The sequence below is a fragment of the Cicer arietinum genome, chromosome 7 (genome assembly GCF_000331145.2).
Source record: "Cicer arietinum cultivar CDC Frontier isolate Library 1 chromosome 7, Cicar.CDCFrontier_v2.0, whole genome shotgun sequence".
NCBI classification, from domain to species: Eukaryota; Viridiplantae; Streptophyta; class Magnoliopsida; order Fabales; family Fabaceae; genus Cicer; species Cicer arietinum.
Window position 1 is genome coordinate 23,514,785 of NC_021166.2, and position 19,731 is coordinate 23,534,515.

Below are 19,731 nucleotides of genomic sequence, written 5' to 3' on the forward strand. Positions count from 1 at the left end.
TTTGGTAAGTATAAATTATATTATATATGTAGTTTTATAATTTTATTTTTTAATTTGATATAACTAATTAATGTTATTGATTTTTATTTTTACAGTGCTTGTTAATTATTTCGAAGACTTGCAAGCATATCGTACGTGAGTGAAAGCTTGAAGTCAGACGCTACTCGGCATCAAGTTAGTATTTTATATATTTTAAATTTAGATTAGTAAATATATATATTATTTTTAAAATATAGATTAGTAATATTTATATTTAGATTAGTTTTATAAATTTATTTTTAAAAAAATAGGAATGATGTTGTTTACATATTAATATATGATAAATTAAAGTTTCAAACCACGGTTAAAATATATTAGTTTTAATATAATTATTATTTAAAAAAACATTATTAAAATTGATGATATTATTATTTTTTGTTATAAATAAGTCTTGATTATTAGTCTTGATTTTTAAAAAAACATCATTTAAAATTTTATATAGGTTTATATATATTTATTGTATTGATATATATATTATATTGATAATAATATATTATATATTATATTGTATTGTATTGATAATAATATATTATATTGTATTGATAGTATTGATAATAATATATTATATTGTATTGATAGTATTGATAATAATATATTATATTGTATTGATAGTATTGATAATAATATATTATATTGTATTGATAGTATTGATAATAATATATTATATTGTATTGATAGTATTGATAATAATATATTATATTGTATTGATAGTATTGATAATAATATATTATATTGTGTGCAGATGCATGCTCCCCTAATTGACATATAAATATGTCAAAATTTATATATAATGCTTTTGAAAAATAAAGCAATTAATATATAAAACATCGATATATATATATATATAGATATACACATATATAAATATATATATATATATATACACATATATAAATATATATATATATATATGGATTTATACCGTAGTTGGATGTACGATAGGAATTTTCCTGGAAGAAAGGGTCTTAAACAACGTTTTGCTAACAAGGTTGAAGACTTTCTGAATTTTGCGAGAGTGCAACAAATTGTCCAAGATGAAGGGGGAATGAGATGTCCATGTTGTTTATGTCGATGTAGACGGTTTAAAAGTGAAGATGAAATAAGAGTGCATTTGTATGCAAATGGATTTATGCCTAACTACTGGATTTGGACTGATCATGAAGAAGAGTGTCCGACGGCGCCTAATACTAGTATATATGTGGAGAATTATAACATAGGTCCTTCAAGTAGTACTAACATGTTAGGTATAGATTATTATAACTATCAACACTTTGAGGCGATGAATGATATGATCTCGGATGCTGTTGGGGTTAATTTGTCATTCAATGAAGATCAATATGACGATACCGATGGACTTCCCAATGAAGAAGCTCAGAGATTTTATGGTCTTTTGAAAGAGACAAATAAACCGTTGTTTGAAGGTTCTTCAAACTCAAAGTTATCAATGTGTATTAGACTATTAGGTCTAAAGTCTCAATTTCATGTTCCTGATTTAGCTTTGGATTTCATGACTAAAATGATGCTAGATGCAACACCTGTTAGAGATGGTTTGCCGCAAAGTTATTATGATGCGAAACGGTTAGTGTCATAGTTAGGATTAGGTGTCAAGAGGATTAATTGTTGTGTTAAAGGTTGCATGTTGTATTATGACAATGAATTTGGTATGAATGATGCTAACTTAGTTGAATGCAAGTTTTGTCAACAACCAAGGTATCACCAAAGGATTAACTCTAGGATAAGTAGGGGAAAATCAATTCCAATGAAAGCAATGTTTTACCTACCTATTGTATCAAGATTGCAGAGATTGTTTGCATCAATACAAACTGCAGGAAAGATGACGTGGCATTATGAGAATAAAAGAAATTCAAGCGAGTTGCTACATCCGTCTGATGGTCAGGCATGGAAACACTTTGATCAAATGCATCCTGATTTTGCGTCAGATCCACGCAATGTAAGACTTGGATTATCCTCAGATGGATTTACGCCTTACATACAAGCATCGTCTACTCCTTATTCTTGTTGGCCGGTTATTGTTACTCCTTACAATCTTCCTCCTGATATGTGTATGTCTAAACCTTATATGTTCTTAGCTGCTGTGATATCAGGTCCTTCTAATCCTACAACTGGTATTGATATTATTTTACAACCTTTGATTGACGATTTGAAGAGGTTGTGGAATGGTGTCTTGACATATGATATTACTCGGAGATAAAATTTTATGATGAAAGTTGCATTGATGTGGACCATTAACAATTTACCCGCTTATGGGATGTTGTTAGGATGGGGCACCCATGGTAAATTAGCTTGTCCTATTTGTATGGAAGATACAAAAGCATTTTCTTTAAAATTTGGCGGGAAATCATCGTGGTTTGACTCGCATCGTAGGTTTTTACCTGCTCATCATGCATTTAGAAGGAACATAGCTGCATTTATGAAGGGCTATGCAGAAAGTCTAGGACCCCCGCTTAAATTGACATCAGAACAAGTTTGGAATAAAGTAAAAGATATGCCAAAGGTACATGTTGTTAATGGTGTGGCTTGTAAACCACAAGGTTATGGACAATGGCACAATTGGACAAAAAGATGTATATTTTGGGATCTACCGTATTGGAAAGATAATCTTTTGAGACATAATCTCGATGTAATGCATATTGAGAAAAATTTCTTTGACAACATATTTAATACTGTGATTAATGTGAAAGGAAAAACAAAAGATAATGACAAAGCCAGAAAAGACATAGGTATATATTGCAGACGACCAGATTTGTTGTTGGTGGAACAAAACGGCAAGACCCTAAAACCCCGTGCGAATTACACTTTATCTACTGATGAAACCAAATCTGTTTATCGTTGGATCAAAGAGCTGAAGACGCTTGACGGTTATTGTTCTAATTTGGCAAGATGTGCTGATGTGGAAAATGGGAAGATGCATGGGATGAAAAGTCATGATTGTCATGTATTTTTAGAGTGTTTACTTCCTATTGCCTTTAGTGCTTTACTGACACATGTATTGAACCCACTTATTGAAGTGAGTCAATATTTCAAGAATTTGTGTTCTTCAACACTCATTGATAAAGATCTCATCAAGATGGAAAATGATATTCCGATCATTCTATGTAAGTTGGAGAAAATATTTCGTCCTGGGTTTTTTGATTCCATGGAGCATCTCTCAGTGCATCTTGCAAGTGAAGCTAGGCTTGGTGGACCAGTTCAGTATAGATGGATGTATCCATTTGAAAGGTGATATATATATATACATATACTTGATTTTCAATATACTTCAACTTATATATACATGGAGCTTATTGTACATCTCTTTGTATATTATAGGTTCATGGGTTATTCAAAACGGTCGGTGAAAAACAAAGCTAGAGTTGAGGGCTCAATTTGTTCATCTTACCTTCACCGTGAAACAACACACTTTTGTTCTCATTATTTCAACAACGAAACGTTGTCACCAGTTAACGGAAGAAACGCTACTGATAGTGTTATACGTCATCCACATGCTTTATCAGTTTTTTGCTTGTCTGGTCATCATGCTGGTAGGGATTTTCTGATTTTCTGGCCAAGCGACAAAGTATTTAATGCGGCACATGTTCACGTTTTGATTAACTGCACTGAAGTTAAACCATACATTGAGTACGTTTCAAATTTCTCTTCATATTAATTATATTTAATTATATGATTAAATTGATATTCACCATATATATGGTCATCGATCAGGGCATTTTTAAATACGGGACAATCATCTGATGATATACATTCAAATTTCCCATTATGGTTTCAACAACAAGTGCATCTCGAAGAACAAACTCCTATCAACATCCACTTAAGGCACTTATCTATGGGCCCGAGTAGAAGTTTCAAAGAATGGCACACCTATTACGTCAATGGATACAAATTTCACACTGAATCTTGGACTGAAGGAAAAGAAACAATTAATAGTGGAGTTTGTATGAAAAGTGTCTCTGATAGTGGTGTAGTAGAAGATTTCTATGGCATAATTGAGCATATTTACGAAATTGACTACACGTTCCTAGATTATGCGAAAAAAGTGGTGTTGTTTTACTGTAAGTGGTTTGATCCATCTAGCAGAGGAACTAAAATAAATTTGATATCCAATACTGTAGACATTCGTATGAGCAAAAAATATCCACGGTTTGATCCATTTGCCCTGGCCCATAATGTAAGACAAGTCTATTATGTTCCTTATCCATCAACTGTCAGAAGCAAACAAGGTTGGTGTGCTGCAATCAAAACAAGACCAACGAGTGGAATCGAAGAAGTTGAAGCAGGTCAAAATGAAGAAGTTGCATTTCAAATGGATGAAATGTCAAATTTGGATCATGTGATTGGAGATGAGACTATTAGTCAACTTTGTCATGAGTCACACATTGGAGAAGAAGTTGATGAACAAGAAATAGATGAATTAGAGAATGATGAAGGCAATGACTTAATTCACTCATCAAATGACGACGACGATGATGACGAAGACGAAGACGAAGACAATTAATTAATTATATATATATGTGTGTTTCTATATCTATAATATTATATATTGTAATTGAAATGAACGACACCTTATATATATATTTTTATATTTTATATATATTTCTTTATTTATGTCAGTGTTATAATTTATTTATGTATACTTCATTATTAATTAATCTTATGTTAATTGTATACACACATATATTATATTATATATATGTATGGATATGGATATATATATATATAGACATGGCTTCAGTGTCGGGAGTAGGAGGATCTGCAGGAGGATCAGGAGGTTCGGATGGATCGGGAGGAACAGGAACGGCGGCAATACGAGGAATATCCAAAACATCACGTGGTAAGAAAAAAGTTGCTAAACGTGTTGTTAATGACCCATCTCTCATGCCGATGCCGTCCATTGGTACTAGTGGTGGAGCTATTCCTCTATATCCGGAGGTCCCAGTAGAGCCTTATACCTTAGACGAAATAATGGATCCCGGATGTGTTGATTGCTACAACCGCATTGTCATCATTCCAGAAGGAGATGGGTATGTAAACTATGATTGATTAAATATTTCATTATTATTGCAATGTAATTACATTATTAATTTTATTAATTTATTTTTATATTTAATTTGCATATAAACTTTGAAGATATCTTCCTTTTAGATCATCTGCAAAGCCAATTGCTGAAGTCATACAAGAGAAATATAAAAAACCATGGTTGTCTTGGGGTGAGATAAAAGAGGATAAGACACCTCAAATTGGGGAAGTTGATCAATTTTTACATTGTTTCAAAGTAAGTCATTAGATTAATTTATTTAATTACTATTTATTTATTTATACATTTGATTTACTGAATTACTAATTATATTTTTAATATTTTTTAAATTTCAACAAACAACAAACTAAATGTACTTGGAAAAGAGAGCATGATGCCGCAGTTTTGGCTTCATTTGACCATCGCTTTTCAAAGCGTCTCTCATCTATGTTGACTTACGCACGTAATAAGGGCGAGGCAAAACGGTCTAATTGGATTGGTGAAAATGTTTGGACTGCTTTGTGGAGGAAATGGAACACAAATGCTTACAAACAGAAGAGAGAAAAAGCAATGATTAATAGAGCATCTGAGAAGGGTACTAGTACTCATAAGGGAGGTTCCATGTCTGCTGGAGAAATCAAATATTATATGGTAATTTATTATTATTTATAATATATATCTATTAATTTATATTCAATTAATCATCACATTTCACCAACTTATAAACTTCACATTAATTTAATATTTTAGGAAAAGCAACTTGGAAGGGAGGTCACTCAGGCTGAGATACATCGCTATCTTCATGTTAATCCTGAAACAAATGAGTATACTGATGAATTATCAAAAAATATTCAGGTAATTATTATATATTAATTGTTATATATTAATTAGACCTATAAATTATTATATATTAATTATTAACTATTTTATTTTTTTATTTTTAATATAGGAACAACTTCAACAAATCATGAAAGAATGGGATGATCATCAAGCTACTCTTCCTCCTGCTCAGCGAGCTGGTCCAGTGCAGCGGAAACAATATGAGACCGCAAGTTTTATGCACATCAGTGGTGGCAAGTACAAAGGGCGTGTGCTGGGTGCCGGTAGTTTATCATCAACCTTTAAGAAAGGTCCAACCGGCTATATTCAGACTGAGACGTCTTCTTCTTATGCTAGTACGGATCGATCTCATCGTCCGTCGATAGATAATGATCTTGACTAGTTAAAGAAGCAATGGGCAAGTGAGCAAGAAGAAAAGACACAACAGCTGATACAAGCCGCAATTGATAAATTGAATGAGGAATGAAAACAAAAGTTTCAAGAGCAGCAACAACAGTTTCAGCAACAACAACAATTTCAACAACAACAATTTTCATTTCCTCTTGTGTTTCATCAACAATTCCCGCCTCGGCCTCAATACTTGCCTCAACAACCACTATTCCAGCAGCAACAAAATTACTCTCAATACTCCCAGCAGCAGCAACCGCCTCCAAATTTCCAACAGCAACACCAGGATCCTCCGAACTCTGCCTTCCAGCAAGTACAGCAGCAGCCGCCAATGTTTCAACAACAACAATATTTTCATAATTATCCGTATGTTCCGTCCTCTTCACATCAAATTCCTCAACCTCAACCAGATCATCAAACTGCATACCGACCAACTATGCCAACAGCTGGGTTGATCAGACCAGATTTAAATCAACCTCAACCAGCTAGGGCTCCTCATTCGACTAGTGGTGGTGCCATTGAAGATGAAATTCAATTTCAAACCATGATGTCTCCTCCAACACAAATTCATAATACTTTTGAGGGACTTCTTTCGTCGGGCATGGCAGGAAATAATGATGGTGTGAGTGGAGCTGATCAGAGGAATTATTATGAGGATTGATGTCATCTGAATAATTTCATAATTTATTTTTGGGTTGTATGAACACATATTAATTATGTTGTCTTAGTTAATTATTGTGTGTTTAATTTTGCGTTTGTAAGACATTATTTATAAATTTTGGGTATGTAAGACATTATTTGTTAATTTTGGAATGCATGTTTTATTTGATTTTGTGGTAATTAATTTAATTATTATTAATATTATATTTTTATATATAATATTTATTTTTATTTTAATATTTAATTTTAATTTTATTTAAATTTTAATTTAATTTTAATTTTAATTTTTTTTATTTGTAATTTAAATTAATCTTTAATTATAATTATAATTTAAATATTTTATTTTAAATTTAACTTTAATTTTTAATTATATTCAGATTAGTTTATTATATATTAAATTTATTTTATAATGATATTATATTTTAAATTTAATTATAATTATAACTTAATTATAATTTTAATTTAATTACAATTTAAATATAAATTTTAAATTTACAAAAGCTGATTTTTTTAAAATCAGCCTGTCCTTTGTGGCAGCCTATGCCCTCACAAAGGCAGACTTTTGTGGCTGCAAAGGGCCTCATAAAAGGCAGCCTTTTGTGGCTGCAAAAGTCCTCACAAATGCCAACGTGTTTTCCACACTTTGTGGCTGCAAAAACCCTCACAAACGTTTGTGACCAGCTTATTTGAGGCTGCCTTAGGCCGCCACAAATAGCACATTTTGTGGCTGCTTTTTGCCCTTTGTGAGGGCTTTTGGCCCTCACAAATGCCTTGTTTTCTTGTAGTGGTTCAACTACTGCAGCATCAACCATATGCATTCTGGTCATCAAGTTCCAAAACATTGCTTTACTATGTATATTAATAGATTTGGAATATATATTTATTTAAATACTTTTGGATGGCTGTAATATATAATTACTTTTTCATCTGACTGTAATTATAAAGTTTGACTCATTCTGGGAGATGTTGGCAAGCTTTTGATTTGGATGAAATTCTGCATAACATGAATTTGTTATATATTGTTTAGGTTTGTTACCAAAGATGATGGTCCTAATATGTTCTTCATTGATGGCCCTGTTAATATGTTCTATTGATCATTTATGTTTATAAGTCAATTTTTATTTTGAAGGATACTTGATGTAAACTATTGTTTAAAAAAATGGGGCTTAAGTTAAATTGTCTTATGGCCCATACAAATAAAAATTGTAAACTACTGTTTTATGACAAATCTTTATAGATAAAATTGTTGTTAATTGGACCACAAAGTTTTCAAAGTCCATATAAATTGAAACCGGTTCACCCGACCCGCATAATCGACCAAACTATAACCCGAATACCAACAAACCTGATTTAAAAACGGTCGAAATTGGGCCTGAGTTTACTAACCGCGGTTTGGAATGGATTGGATATTTAGATTCGAATCCGTCTGAACTCGACGGTTTGTCTAGCCCTATATCCACTTATAATCTGGGCTATACTGTTTTACAAGTAAGGCGCACAAAGTGGATAAAATTAATTCATTAGCTTGTGACTCAAAGCCAAACAATTTAAGCCAACACGAAAGAGATACGCCAACCCCTGGTCTCCATAGCAGTGAAAATGGGTTGACTGCAAAGTAACGGCGGAGCTTGAATAGAAATATTGAATTGATCGAATTTTTAAAATTTTAATCAATAAATAAAGATATAATATAATATTGTATATAAAATTTTTTAAACTATAAATTTATAAAAATATATTGAAGATCAAACTTTTAACGTTTATAAGATAGAACTAACAAATTAAATTTTGGTTGATAATTTTAATAATTAAAAATTAATTTCTAAATTTTTTTTTTCTAACACTAGTGTAATTGTTATGTTTTGTCGATGTAATATCAACACATCACAATCATCCACAAGTATGACTTTAAAAGTAATTATAATAAAAGTCAAATTATTTTATTAATCTGATGGTTATGATTAATTGACAATGTAAAATATCTTTACATTGTCGATGGATATAAATTAAATCCAAATTTTTACATTATTAATACAATTTTCTTAACTACAAGGAAAAAAACAATATATATATATATATATATATATATATATATATATATATATATATATAATTATTAAAATACATTTAAACACTAACACCACATTATTTAAGATATCAATATTGACATAGTGTTAGTAAAAGATAAGGGTTTTGTTTGAGAATTATGCGATCTATTTTAAAATTATGTGAAATTATATCTCAAATTAATAAAGGTCGAATTTATTGGTTTAGTTCAATTTGGACTCAAACTCATACAAAAATAATTTAATTAGTTTTGGTTAAAATTTTGGGATCATATCATCGTTTGGTTTGATTTTTATATCTCTATATAAAATTCACAATTATGTATCTAGATAAAATTCACATCTCACATAGTTGGAATTTAGGATAAAAAATTTAGTTTATTTTATAATTATAGTAGTTGTTCTTGTAATTTATTTTTTAAAAATAATTCCTTCCGTTTTGTTATAATAGACATTTGGGTTATAATTTGGTCAACAAATGTATTTGATCCATAATATGATCAAATAGATCAATTTTTGTTGATCAAATTATATGTCGAATGTATCTTATAAAAAAGAAAGTAATGTTATTGGAACTTAAAACTTAACACAAAATAGGACACATACACATTATTTATATTCAAATACACATTATTATATTTGTGTCTCATTTTGTGTCAAATTATGTTTCAATAACATTATTCAAACAAAAAATAAAAATAATAGTATTTTTTTAAAAATTATTGGGGACTTTGGGGTGGCTGTGACTACCCTATGTTTGCTGTCTCAAAATGCACATAACCCAATAGTTTGCTGATGACAACATGGACGTAGCCAAGTTGCAAGGAATGGATGAAGATGTCAAGATATTGGTGACGGAGTTCCACATGCTAATTCTTTAAGACGAGTACAAAAAATTTATTCTTTGTATTTATTTTTAGTCATAATTGTTCATGCAGTCCGTTAACTTAATTTTTTGTAACACTTGAGTTTTTCATTTTTTTTTTATTCGATTTAGTCTTTTATTTAATTTTAAGTAACAATTTGATATTTTATATTTTAAAATGTCAACAATGTTATCATTTCTTTTACAAAAATTCAAAAAACGTATCAAAATTTTCAAACAAAACCCATAAAAGTAATTATCATCTTCAATATAATGCAAATTTCATCAAATTTATAACTCAAATATTCAAATAAACTCATATTTTCATTATGTATTTGATGAATTTGATGTTGTTGGAGATGAAAATATTAGTTTATTTGAATATTTCACTTATGCATTTGATGAATATATCAATTTTCTTGAAATTGATATTGAATTTTATGATTTTATTTGAAGATTTTGATGAATTTTCTTAGTTTTTGTAAAGAAAGAATAACATTGATGACATTTTAAGATATAAAGGATCAAATTGTTACTACTTAAAATTAAATAAAAGACTAAATCGAGAAAAAAAAAGAAAAAAATAAAGGACTGAAGTATTACCTGAAATTAATTAAGGGGCTGCAAGATCAATTATGCCTTATTTATATTATTTTAATGATTATTTTATCTTAAAATTATTGGAATGCTCAAGGAAGAAATATCGATAGAGCGCTAAAAAATTATTGTCGACATTTTAGAGTGGATATGGTAGCTCTTCTAGGGACTAAATTTAGTGGTGTCAAAGCCAATAATACGATCAAGAGACAGAGTTCGCAAGAATCTGAGGGTCGAAGCTCATTGTTTCTCAGGTAGTATTTGGTTGTTGTGGAATAGAGATGACTTACAAATTACTCTGGTTAAAGAAAATCAATATTTTTTGCATGTTAAAGTTAGTGATTGTGATTCTCAAAACTGGATGTTAACTGATGTGTATGCTACTTCTAGAGCAGTTGAGAGACGTGAGTCATGACATTAGTTAAAGAGGTTAGCATCAAATGTTTCAGTACTTTGGATGATGTTCTATGACTTAAACGAAATTTCAGGGCCTGAGGAGCAAAAAGGTGGTGTGCGGGTCAACATGTCTAGATGTACCAACTTTGCCAACTAGATTAATGATTTTCATCTGATGGAAATTACCACAGTTGGCTCTAAGTTCACTTGGAGAAGTCTGAAGTAGCAATATCAATCATAAGGAAAGGGAGTTTTGAAATGTGATCCCTTTTTAAAATGTTAATTTATGCTTTTAAATTTAGATTAACTCAAGATTGACCTTGATTGCACAATAAAAATTCAAAACATTCTAGATATGTTAAAAACTAATAAAGCAAATTATTTATAGGTGATATGTGACAGTGAGTGAAAAATAAATAAGGATAGAGATAAGAAGATCATACAATGATGTATCCTAGTTTACCCAAAGTCGGCTACGCTCAGTCTTCACAATTTGTGAGTTTTTCCACTTGTGTGCTCGACACAAGAACGTTCTTGCTTTCACACAATATTTATTGATCACTCTTGATTAGTTACATAATTCACCTTTCGACTTTGAAAGGATTTTTACAATCACCTTTCAGTCTATAAAGGATTTTTAAAGTTACCTTTTAATCACAAAAATGATTTTTACAATATACTCAAACTATCTTAGGAGATAAACTTGAGTTTCAAATGAAGTTATGATAAAAGGTTTGTAGGATCAGAATCTACTCAACACTTGTTTGAGATTGGTTGTCAGTAATAACTCAATAAAGAGATCCTTTAATATAGTAAGAGAGAGCTGGAGTTTTTGCTTGATTAAAGAGTTTTGTTTGCTCGAGTATGATTGTTTGAGTAATAAAATGATTGCACTAAAAACTATTGATATTGTCTTCACCTTGATGTTTCTTTTATAGACATGGAGAAGGTTAGAAATGGTTCATTATAACTGTTACTAATCTTGAGGGAAACATCTGTTTAGAGTGAGAGTTTAATAGACATGTGTTCTATTTAATCCACAACTTTCTTCTTTGTAACTAGAACGTTCTTGGTTCTGTGTTGAATGAAAAATGTGGATAAGTAACTTAATAGTTGTCTAGTGTCAACCCTTTGTCTTATAAGCATGTTGAATTTTCTGCAAAAAGTGTAGCAATAATGTCCTTTCATCCTTGTTGTTTGAGTTGTCCTTGCTTATAGCTCATCAATCTAGAGATTGATTTGGAGGTTGTTCTGCTTCTTTGGACATTCAACTAGACTTATGGGCATGATTTTTGTTTTGAGTAGTCTTGATATTCTTTTATCTTAAAATTTGGACTATGGAAAATGAATCATTTTACTTATGTCCTTAAAGCGAAATAGCCAGAATGATCTTGATTGGAATGCTCAGGGATATCTCCTTATTCTGATTTTTCGTCTAACAATTTTGATTTTGTTCATGTGTCAGGTCCCTCTACCAGTTCTAGTTCCTTTGATACTCATGATTCCTTTAACAGTTCTGGTTCATCTAATATTTTTGGTTCTTCTAATGTATATTGCGTTGATCAGTTCTCCTTCCATCAAAGTAAAGTCTTGGGACATAAGCTTTTCTATCAGCATGAGTTGTAAGTATCCATTGTTAAGATACCATAACTGGCGTTTCGACTTTGATGCTAAGGACATCTACAAGATAAATAATTTTTTCCTTTGGTACCCAAATTTGGTTGGGTCCTAGTTTGTTAGTTGAGAAAGGTTTCTAGTTTTTCCGTGTCTTTAGCATAGAACAAGTTATTATGTTGTGACCTTTCTTAGAGCAGATAGTACACATCTCATAAAAAGTAGTAAATTTAGATTTAATCACTGTTTCTTTAAAATCATATTCCTCTCTTATTATTTATGCTAACACCATAAATCATATAAGCAAACTTGCTTCTATCTATGTTGTTTGCAAGGAAACCATGAAATGCTACTTTGTATTTGACTGAATTGAAAATGGTTTCCTCTTATGATTTTGAAATAATGTAATTATTCAAAGTCATATTTTTTCTCTTAAGTTCTTCAAAATCATTTTTGAGAGAATTGTATTGTTCAGCCATATTCGAATTCACTTTTATGAGAGTTTTCAGTTTTAAAGAAATAGTGTGATTTTTATTTAAAAAATCATTTATAACTATATTCAATTCAGTACGAGTTAAATCAGAAAGGACCTCAATATCCTCATCCACAGACTCACTTTCGGAGTCAAAGTAAACTTCAACCAATAGAGTGAAATCAACTTGCTCTTCATCACTAGAAGATTTATCAGAGTCATCCCATATAGCCATCAGAACCGTCTTCTTAGACTTGGAATATTTCCTTAGGAACTCCCCTTTCTCCATATTGTGACATTCTAACTTGACGTGACCAAGTTCATTGCATCCATAGCAGATGATGTTTTTCTTGTCAGACTTATCATCTTTTCTGCTACTGGACTACATGGAACCTTTATGAGGGAAAGATTTCTTCTTGTTGTTCCACATCCTCTGAATCTTTCTGGATATGAAAGAAAACTTCTCATCCTCTAAGTCTCCATTCTAATCATCTGAATCATTATGCTTTGATTCTACTGATGCTTGTAGAGCCTTTTTGTGCTTGGATATGAGAGCTAGAGTCTTTTGCTTCTTCTTGGGCTCATCCTCTACAATTCAATCTTGTGAGACTTGAGAGAATATATTAACTCTTCCAGAAAAAGACTATTAAGGCCTTTTTCTTCTTGAATAGCTATGATCTTTGGTCTCCACTTGTTGGGTCGACTCCTTAGGATCTTCTTGTCATGATCGAAAATTGTGTATCTCTGTTGAAGCACTTTTAACCCTGAGATCAAAGTATGAAACCTGGAAAACATAGTCACAATGTCTTCATCTTCCTCCATCTAAAAAAACTCATGCTTTTTTACTAGAAGATTAGCTTTTGCCTCTTGGACCTACTTGCTTCCTTCATAGGTCAGATCCAAAACATCATAGATACTCTTAACTGTCTCCTTGTTGGTGCACTTGTCAAACTCATTGAATGTGATCGCATTCATCATAAAAGTTGTGGCTTTATGGTTCATCTTGTAATTCTTCTTTTGATCAACATTCATTTTCTTTCAAGAAACTTCAGCACCATCCTTATTGGTAGGAGTAGTGTACCCATCTTCCACCAAATGCCAAAGTTGAGGATCTTGTGAGATAAAAAAACTTATGAGTTTGTCCTTCTAGTACTCAAAGTGCTCTCCATCAAATAGAGGGGGCATGTTGATGTTTCCTCTCGAGGATTGATCACCTAAACCAAACATGTTGAAAATTTGATCTTCTCTAAAATATTGTGAAGTGTTCATCCTTGAGATCTAGCTCTGATACCAATTGAAGGTACAAAAACATGAGAAAATGGGTTGAATTAGTTTTTGCTTTGTTAAAAACTTCTTTTCAAATTCTGATTTGGGATACTTAGAACAAATAAATAGATCAGGAAACAGGGTAGAGAGAGAAACACTAGAATTTATACTTATTTACTACGGACATGGCAGCTACGTTCAATCCCCTCGCACTGAATGATTTATCATTAATTCAAACCTAAATTACAACACCTCATCTTACAAGTCAGTCTTCTCAACTTCCTTCCTGAAACCTATAGATCGTTGAAGCACTAGGTTATGTTTTGCTTCTTCTAAGACGATTGATTACAATTAACTTCACACTAAAACATATTACTTAGCACTAAGTAATATAAAGTTGAACGAGTGCCTTTGCTGAAACTGAAACCTTGAATTCTGAATACTTAGAAAACCTTTTGAACTCAAAAGGTTTTATGAGTTGTTGTGTTTTATAATGTTGTGTATTCTTCTTCAATATTGATCTCTTTATATAGCATGATTAAGATTTCAATATTATCCCAAACAAATTTTGAGCATATCTTCCTTGCACGAGGTCAATAAAGATCTTCACAAAAAATAAACTTTGATAGATATAGTTTGGAAATATGACCAGTGAAGCCTGATTAATTCCAAAATGAATCTTCAACCAAATATTATGAGTGTATCTTCCTTGTGCGAGATGAACATAGATCTTCACAAAAAATAAACCTTGATAGACACGTTTTGGGAATATTACCGTTTAAGCTTGATTAATTCCAAAACAAATCATCAACCAATTCGTCTAGAATGATTCTGTGTGAGAATGTCCAGATAGTGCATGAAAATAATTATCCTTAAATATTTTGAATGTATCTTCCTTGTGTGAGGTTAACAAAGATCTTCAAAAAAATAAACCTTGACAAATATGGTTTGAGAATATGATCGTTGAAGCTTGATTAATTAAAAAACGGATTTCCAACCAAATCTTTTGTGCGAATATGTCCAGATAGCACTTGAAAATAATTCTCCTTGAACCTTCTAACTGTATCTTCCTTGCGCGAGGTCAACAAAGATCTTCACAAATAATAAATCTTGATAGATATCGTTTGACAAAATGATCGTTGAAGCTTGACTAATTCCATAATGAATCTTCAATCAAATCATCTAGAATGATTCTATGCAAGAATGTTCATATAGCACTTGAAAATATATCACCTTGAATCTTTTTTCATACGCTTGTTTAAGAGTAGTGAGAATATACCAGAATTTGTTCTTTGACAGAATTATGAAATAACTCATTTTTCATCAAGGTGTTGACTTTTAATCAGAGCTGATGTCTTTCTTCATCATAACATAATTTGATCATCATAGTTAGATGTTGTGTTGCTTGGCATAGGTAGTCATAGGAAGAGGCATAACTGCATGACTTAGAATTAGTGGTATGGACACCGTCACCTTGTTGCATCTTCAGATCATGTTGCGTATTAGAGGTAGTATCTTGGAGCAAGTTGTAGTCTTTAGAGCGAGTAGAACTCGAGTTTTTGAGGCAACTCGAGTCGAAGCTTCAGAGTTATTGTAACAGGTGCTTCAGAGGCATGCTTCAAACTTCACATGCATGCTAAACAAAGGCATGCTTCAGTCTTTCGAGGCAGACGCACAAAGGTTTTAGAGCCACACTGGGAAGACATTTCTAAGGCAGATGCGCGCACACAACATCGCGTGTAATAACCAGAGTTCGAACGTTGCGTTGACTTCATTTGACTCTGATGTCTTCATTTCTTTTGACATCTTCACTTCCTTTGATACTGTTTCTGCCGTTTCTTGGTTCTATTTACTCCACACTCAATAAAATCATTAGTGAAATAAATTATTCTCACCAAGAACCTTTGTTATCCTAAAAAATGATGAAGGAATTGTTCCTAGAACCAACCTAGTTCCAACATTATCAACTCCAAGCTTAAATAGATAAGGATCATCCCATACAAAATGATTTGAGTATTGAAGGAATTTCTTCTTTTGGTGCCAATTAAAATCTTCAGGAATAACACTAACCACTTTAAAATTTGACATATCAACAAACCATGGCCATTCTTGCACTAGGAAGAGTTTTTCATCAGGAAAATTTTCCAATACCTCTTTTTCTTTTATGGTCACCTCATCATTCACTAGTCTTGACAAATGATCAGCTACTAGATTATTTGTTCCTTTTTTATCTTTGATTTCCACATTGAATTCTTGCAACAATAGCATCCATCTTCTCAGACTTGGTTTAGACTCTGATTTGGCCATCAAGTATTTGAAAGCTGCATGGTCAATGTAAACAATAATTTTTGAGCCAATAAGGTAAGATCTAAATTTTTCCAAAGCATATACTATTGTAAGCAATTCTTTCTCAATTGTTGCATAATTCATTTGAGTTTCATTTAAAACCTTGCTCGCATAGTTAGTGTATAGCATGAAAAACTTTTTTCTTCTTTTGACCTAAAACTACCCCCACCGCATAATCACTAGCATCACACATTAGTTCAAAATCAAGTTTCCAATCAAGTGCAGTGATTATGGGTGCTGAAGCTAATTTTTCTTTTAACAAATCAAAAGCATTACGACATGACTTATCAAAATTAAATGGTGTATCTTTGTTGAGAAGATTGCTTAATGGCTTGGCAATCTTTGACAAATCCTTTACGAAACGCCTTTAGTATCCTGCATGCCTAAGAAAGCTTCTGATTCCCTTAACCTTGATTGGTGGGGGAAGCTTTTCAATTACCTCTATCAGCTTCAATACCTTTTGAGGAAATCTTGTGGCCTAGAAGAATGTCTTCTATCACCATAAAGTGACACTCTCCCAATTTTGTATCAGATTTGTCTCTACACACCGTTATCCAAGTTTTTTAGAAATAGATCAAATGAGACTTTGAAAACAAAGAAATCATCTATGAAAACATCAATATAGTTTTCAAGAGTTTTGAGGTGGAACTAATATTATTTGTTCAACTCTGTTGTTGAGTAAATTTGAAAATAGTACAGTTTTATTGTTAGATTTTGGGCCATTTCTTACTAGTCCTATAAGGTCTGCCATTCCTGCAACTTGAGAAAAATAGGTTGTTAGATGATCCATTTGATTGGTCCTACCTTATATGAGATGTAGACTCATCAAAATTGAGACATACTCCAAGTCTCCTTCAGAATTCAGTACTTGTAATTGGATTCCTTTACTGTGTTTTAGGGTCTAGGAAATGGATTGCAGTCCATACTAAACTAGTTGTAATTTCCACAATTCCTTTGTACTGTTCCATTTAGTATTAATAAGATGTGCTGAGGCATCTTAAAGCTCTGCATTTTCATAAAATCCTTACTAATCTAAGTTCCAAAAACAAGTTTTATCATAAATCCTTACCCATACACTAACTGACCAAGTGGACGTATATGAGGCTATGTGACATAGCTATGGGCAATTGTACTTCGTCGACATGATCAAAGTTATAGGAAAATAAGGGAAACTTAGTGGACGTTGAGAAGATTGTTTGACCGCTTGTGCATTAGAATAACCTTAAGTGCAAGTCGCAAAGAGTGCTATTACAGTTCGATTAAGATAGTCTAAGCCACCATCATGGTTATTGGCTACTTATTAACAAATTGAGGAACTGATCATCCTTAATCTCTTGTTGATAGTAGAGAAAATTATGTTGAATGGAACGGACGAGTCTTACCGACTATGATAGCGCGTAATGTTATTAAGCATCCTATGAAAAGGGATAGACGACACATTCTTCACGGAGACATGACGAAACAAATTCTATCATGTATGTTGAGTTTGAGTGCAAACCTAGTATGATTATTATTCTTACCTTAAGTTTCGAGGACGAAACTTCTTTTAGGAGGGTAGTAATGTAATGCTCTTAATTTTCTAAATTCTAATTTATGTGATTTTAGGGTATTTTGTGTTAAATTGCATAGGCATTTAGCCCAATTAAATTTTATTTTGGGAATTAAATATCAAAAATATATTTTATTAGAGTTAATAATATGTTTAATATTTATATATATTTTAATATATATATTTTGAGACCCGATTAAAATTATTTGTCGGATAATAATTTAATTACGTTACCAAAAATTTAATATCGGGCAGATTTTTAAAAAAAATGTCACTTGTTGCTGAAAATTTTATTTGTCAATTGAGTAGCGACGAGAGTAGATATTTTTATCAAAATAGGTTGAGATGTGAGTGAGGTGATGGGTGTAAGATTATTTAGATATTTGTTGGTTTGGTTTTAATTATAATATATATATATGTGTGTGTGTGCGCGCGCGCGTGTATGAGCAACCAAGAAAGCAAAAAAAAAAAAAAAAAAGTTTACCCAGACTAGCGAAATTCCTTTCTTCTTCCTCTGTTCTGTTTCAAAACTTTGTGTTGGTGGGTTACAAAAACAGACAAATACAAACTCATTTTTATTCTAGATCTAAGCTCCCTTTCAAAAAGTGACAGAAGGGAAAATTGCTCCGTGCCACGCTACGGTGCTAGTGAGCCAACTATGGAAATGACGACGCGAACTAAAATTTTACCGTAATTAATCGTGGTGCCATAATTGGTTGTTAAAGCTATCGATAAGGTAAGGGCAGGCTCCTTCCAAACTTTTAGATTGCATATAAGACTTTACATGTGTATTTGTGGAGGTAGAAATTTGTGCGATTTGTGTGTGAGATCGTGGAAAATGAATGTAATGTAATTTATGTGTGTTGTGGAGATGAAATTTGGTGGTTTATGTGTAAAAATGTGAAGTTTTAAAATTGGGTGATTTATCTTTGAACTGTTGAAATTTAATTGAGGTGCTAGATGTGTGTTGTGGAATTGAATTGATTGATTTTGGTGTGAATTGACGGTAATTAAATTTGATGTTTTTGAGTTACATAATAAGTTATTTTCAAATTAATAAGTTTGAACTGAAATTGAAATTTTACACACAAAAAATTTACAGTTGTTAAATTTGTGAAAAAGTTTCAAATTTTAACTATGTGAAAGAGTTTGAGCAAAAAGATAGATTGAAATTACAAATGGTTAGAGTTTAAAATGTTACTTTTTTTAATTACTCTTGAACTGAGTTTAAAAAGAAAAAAATTTAGAGTATTTTATTACCTCAAAAATTTCAGCGCTTTAATAGTCCAGTGTGTGTGTGTGAGATTTGGACAATATTTGTTAAATAATATAGATTATTTGGTATTAAAAGTTTGGTGTGTGAGAAAGATTTAATTTTGGGAATTTTGTTGTGGCTGGATTAAAATTTGAAAAATGGGGATTCTTTTAATAGCTGCATTTACTTAATGATTGTGGTGAAAAGAGTCAGAGTATGCTCTTACATTTCATAGTACATGGTGACCGCGATGGGGCCATGCTGATAGTGGTGACCGTGATAGGTCACGAGATGATGCCATCTGATCTGTTGGTTCATCTTATCCTTGTGGGAATTTTTGCGTCGTG

General features: G+C 31.6%; 1 protein-coding gene across 1 annotated transcript; it reads left to right on the top strand.

The window, feature by feature from the left end:
- Positions 1-3: 3 nt before the first annotated feature.
- On the top strand, positions 4-5,137 carry LOC140921014 (uncharacterized). The gene is made up of 2 exons (XM_073370681.1): positions 4-174; positions 4,778-5,137. The coding sequence occupies exon 2, from the start codon at positions 4,780-4,782 to the stop codon at positions 5,095-5,097; it is 318 nt and encodes a 105-aa protein (XP_073226782.1). The 5' UTR covers positions 4-174; positions 4,778-4,779; the 3' UTR covers positions 5,098-5,137.
- The last annotated feature ends 14,594 nt before the right edge of the window (positions 5,138-19,731 follow it).

What these genes read in the sequence shown, in the direction of transcription:
- LOC140921014 (XM_073370681.1), top strand. Translation starts at nt 4,780, where the DNA reads ATGGCTTCAGTGTCGGGAGTAGGAGGATCTGCAGGAGGATCAGGAGGT.